The sequence below is a fragment of the Myotis davidii genome, unplaced genomic scaffold (genome assembly GCF_000327345.1).
Source record: "Myotis davidii unplaced genomic scaffold, ASM32734v1 scaffold233, whole genome shotgun sequence".
In the NCBI taxonomy this organism is placed as follows: domain Eukaryota; kingdom Metazoa; phylum Chordata; class Mammalia; order Chiroptera; family Vespertilionidae; genus Myotis; species Myotis davidii.
In genome coordinates this window covers 2,295,491-2,298,240 of record NW_006285917.1, presented here as the reverse complement: position 1 = coordinate 2,298,240, position 2,750 = coordinate 2,295,491, and the positions used below count along the sequence as shown (strand labels likewise).

General features: G+C 59.5%; 1 protein-coding gene across 4 annotated transcripts in view; it reads right to left on the bottom strand.

Moving 5' to 3' along the window:
• The window catches only part of KRT80 (keratin 80, type II), a 25,419-nt gene extending 23,427 nt beyond the window's left edge, over positions 1 to 1,992 (bottom strand). The window contains exon 1 of one of the 4 annotated variants that reach the window (XM_015559617.1): positions 1,324 to 1,992. In XM_015559617.1, the coding sequence (XP_015415103.1) occupies positions 1,324 to 1,761 (438 nt within the window). In that variant the 5' untranslated portion in view covers positions 1,762 to 1,992. The remainder of the gene's footprint in view (positions 1 to 1,323) is intronic. The other 3 variants (XM_015559618.1, XM_015559614.1, XM_015559615.1) reach the window with 3 other exon arrangements.
• Between the last annotated feature and the right edge of the window lie 758 nt (positions 1,993 to 2,750).

Sequence of the window (2,750 nt, the reverse complement as noted above, 5' to 3'; positions counted from 1 at the left end):
GTCCCGGCACGTGAACAAATGGTTCCCATCTCAAAGGCTACTGGCTTTGCGTCTCACAGACCCGAGTTCAAGTCCAGCCTGTAGATTTGCTGGTTGTGTGACTTGGGCAAGGCATGCAGGCTCAGGATGGGCAGTTTCCTCGTGTGCACAGTGAGGGAACCAGGCCTGGGGGTGCTGTGTGTGGGCTAAACGACACGCATCTGCTAAGTTCCCACAGAGAGCCAGGCACAAGCGATGCTCTAAACCTGCTGCTCTCTTCCCTGGGCCCCTCTCTGGGAGCAACAGCAGACAGAGGAGCCCAGAGGCAGGGAGAGCAAGGAGCAGGTGAGAATGAGTCAGGGCAGAGGGGTGGCTCTGGTCTCCTGGTGGGGGCTGCAAGAAGGTGGAGTTTTCCTCATCAGAAAAATGGGCATAAAATGACTTCTTTCCTAAGGTTGTTGAAGGGAAGAGAGATAAATGTGGAAGCACGCAGCACAGTGCCCGGCACGTAATAAGCAATTAAGTAACAGCAGCTCTTACTGTTGTGACTATTACTCTTGGGCAGGGCTGGAGGGAGCAGAGCTGAGGGCTGGTCAGGAGAGGTTTCTGGAAGGAGGCGAGGGAGGAGCAGGTTGGGGAAGTGGACAGGGCTTCCTCAGAGCTCCTGAAGCCCTTGCCCTGGGGCAGAGGGGACAGAGCGCCCAGACCAGCCTGCTGCCACAGCATCGGCTCTAGGAAGTCAGGGTTCCGGGGACTCAGTCCGTCTGCTCAGGTGGGTGCCTGGCTGGCTGCCTGTCTCTGACCCGAGCATCCATCCCCTGCATTCCTATCTCTTGACTCCTCCACTGCACCCCACTCAGCGGCCTCCTTCCTTCCAGAACCCCACACGCCTCCTAGGCTCTGGGGTGCTCCCGACTCCAGGAAGCTGAGCGGAGCCCGAGGTCTGGGCAGGAGGTTGGACCCTTGGGAGGTCATCTCCACTGTCCCTCTGCTCTGGAGTCGGACCGCAGACCATGCCTTCATCAGCTATTCCCACGAGAGGGCGTTCTCTTGGCCATCCTCAGAGCTCCTCCCTAGCCCCTGCCTGGGGGGAAGGTGACCCCAGGCCGCACAGCACATTATTCCCCAGACCTCTCTCAGAGGCCCTCCTGGGGTCTCTTTCTCCCTCCATGCCAGGATGCCTAGGGGACTTCCCTCCACATCTCTCTGCTCAGAGCTTGCGGAGCTAGCAACGCCGGCTCCCCATTGGCTGGGGGCAGGGGTGGGGCATGATGCTCGAGGAATAAAGAATTCAGCCACCTGCCAGTCCTTACCTCTCTGGACACTCTTCCCACGCTCACTTACCTTGCCAATCAGGGAGGCAAATTTATCATTGAGAACCTTCATCTCCTCCTTTTCTTGGTTCTTCTGCTGCTGGATGGCCGGGTCCACCTTGAAGTCCAGGGGCACCAGCAGGCTGGGGTTCACCGTCACCTTGGGGATGGTGCCAGCTGACCAGCAGCCAGTGAGGCTGCGAGAGCTGAAGCCCGGCCTCGGGGCTTCGCAGCTGCCCCATTCCGAGGTCCCAGGCCGGGGGCCGCCCACTGGAGTCACCTCATAGCTGCTCAGGCTGCTGAAGCCAACGACGCAGGAGCGGCAGTCCATCGCGGCCCCCGGGCCTGGAGCTGGCCGGGTGCAGGGATGAGCGAGGGAACCTCTGTGGGGCGGCGTTGGCAGCTGGCTCCCGTCACAGGCCGGGCAGGCGGGGGACTGAGGAGCAAACACCTGTCGTACAGTGCTCATTAGCTGCAGGAGGGCGGGCCCCTCCCAGCCCGACCAACCTGTTAGATGGTTCCATGATGTGGCGCTCCGGCCCCTCCCCCCGCACCACTCCTCCAGGCCCGGGATCTGCCTTGCTGAGGGGGCAGGTCACAGCCCCCAGCCCAGCAGGGCCTGGCTCCAGGGAGGGGGGCGAGTCTGAGCTGGCTGGGTAGGGGCGGGAGACGGCAAGAAGAAGGGGCGATAGCAAGGAAGGAGAGGAGAGAGAGAGTGTTCGCCTGCCTCTCACCGCAGCACTCACTGCATACCTGAAGGCTGACGTATCCAGGCCCACATACTTCTGGAAAGGATGAGGCAAGCGCAGGCCCTGGGCTCCCTCCCGAGTACAGGGCATCTCCCTGAGTGTAGGGCTGCCATGCCGGGCGCCGTGCCAGCCTAGCAGTGGAAAACAACACCTTTATTATTTATTTTCCAGCTGCCCGAGAGTCTCCCTGGCTTATCGTCTCCTCTGCCATTCTTCCTCCCTCCCTGCCCCCTTCCTTCCTTTGAGCTCCCATTTATCAAGCACCTACTCTGTGCATCCCACTGTTTCAGAGGCTGGAGAGAAAAATAGATGGTCCAGGCCAAGAGCCTTTGGCATTAGACACGTGAGACGTGGGGTTAAGACTCAGCTTGGCTCCTCACCACTGGTGTGACCCCAGGCAGGTTACTTGATTTCTGTCCTCGGGTGTGAGATGGGTATGGAACTACCAATCCCACAGGAGGTGGTGTATGCAGAGAACTTAGTGGGGGCTGTCGCAAAGGCCCAGGAAACGGTGGCTTAGACCAGTGCCTGCCTTCTGGGAGCTGAGTCTGGTGGGGGAGACAGTTATGGCCCAATGTTGCCCTGCCTCCCCTCTCCCCATTCCTCCGTTCTTACTTCTGCATCTCCTTCCCCTGTTTCATTTTAAATATGAAGTAAAAATAGAAAGACAGCAATTTGTTCCTACAGAGCCTCTGATGGGGCAGGGGAA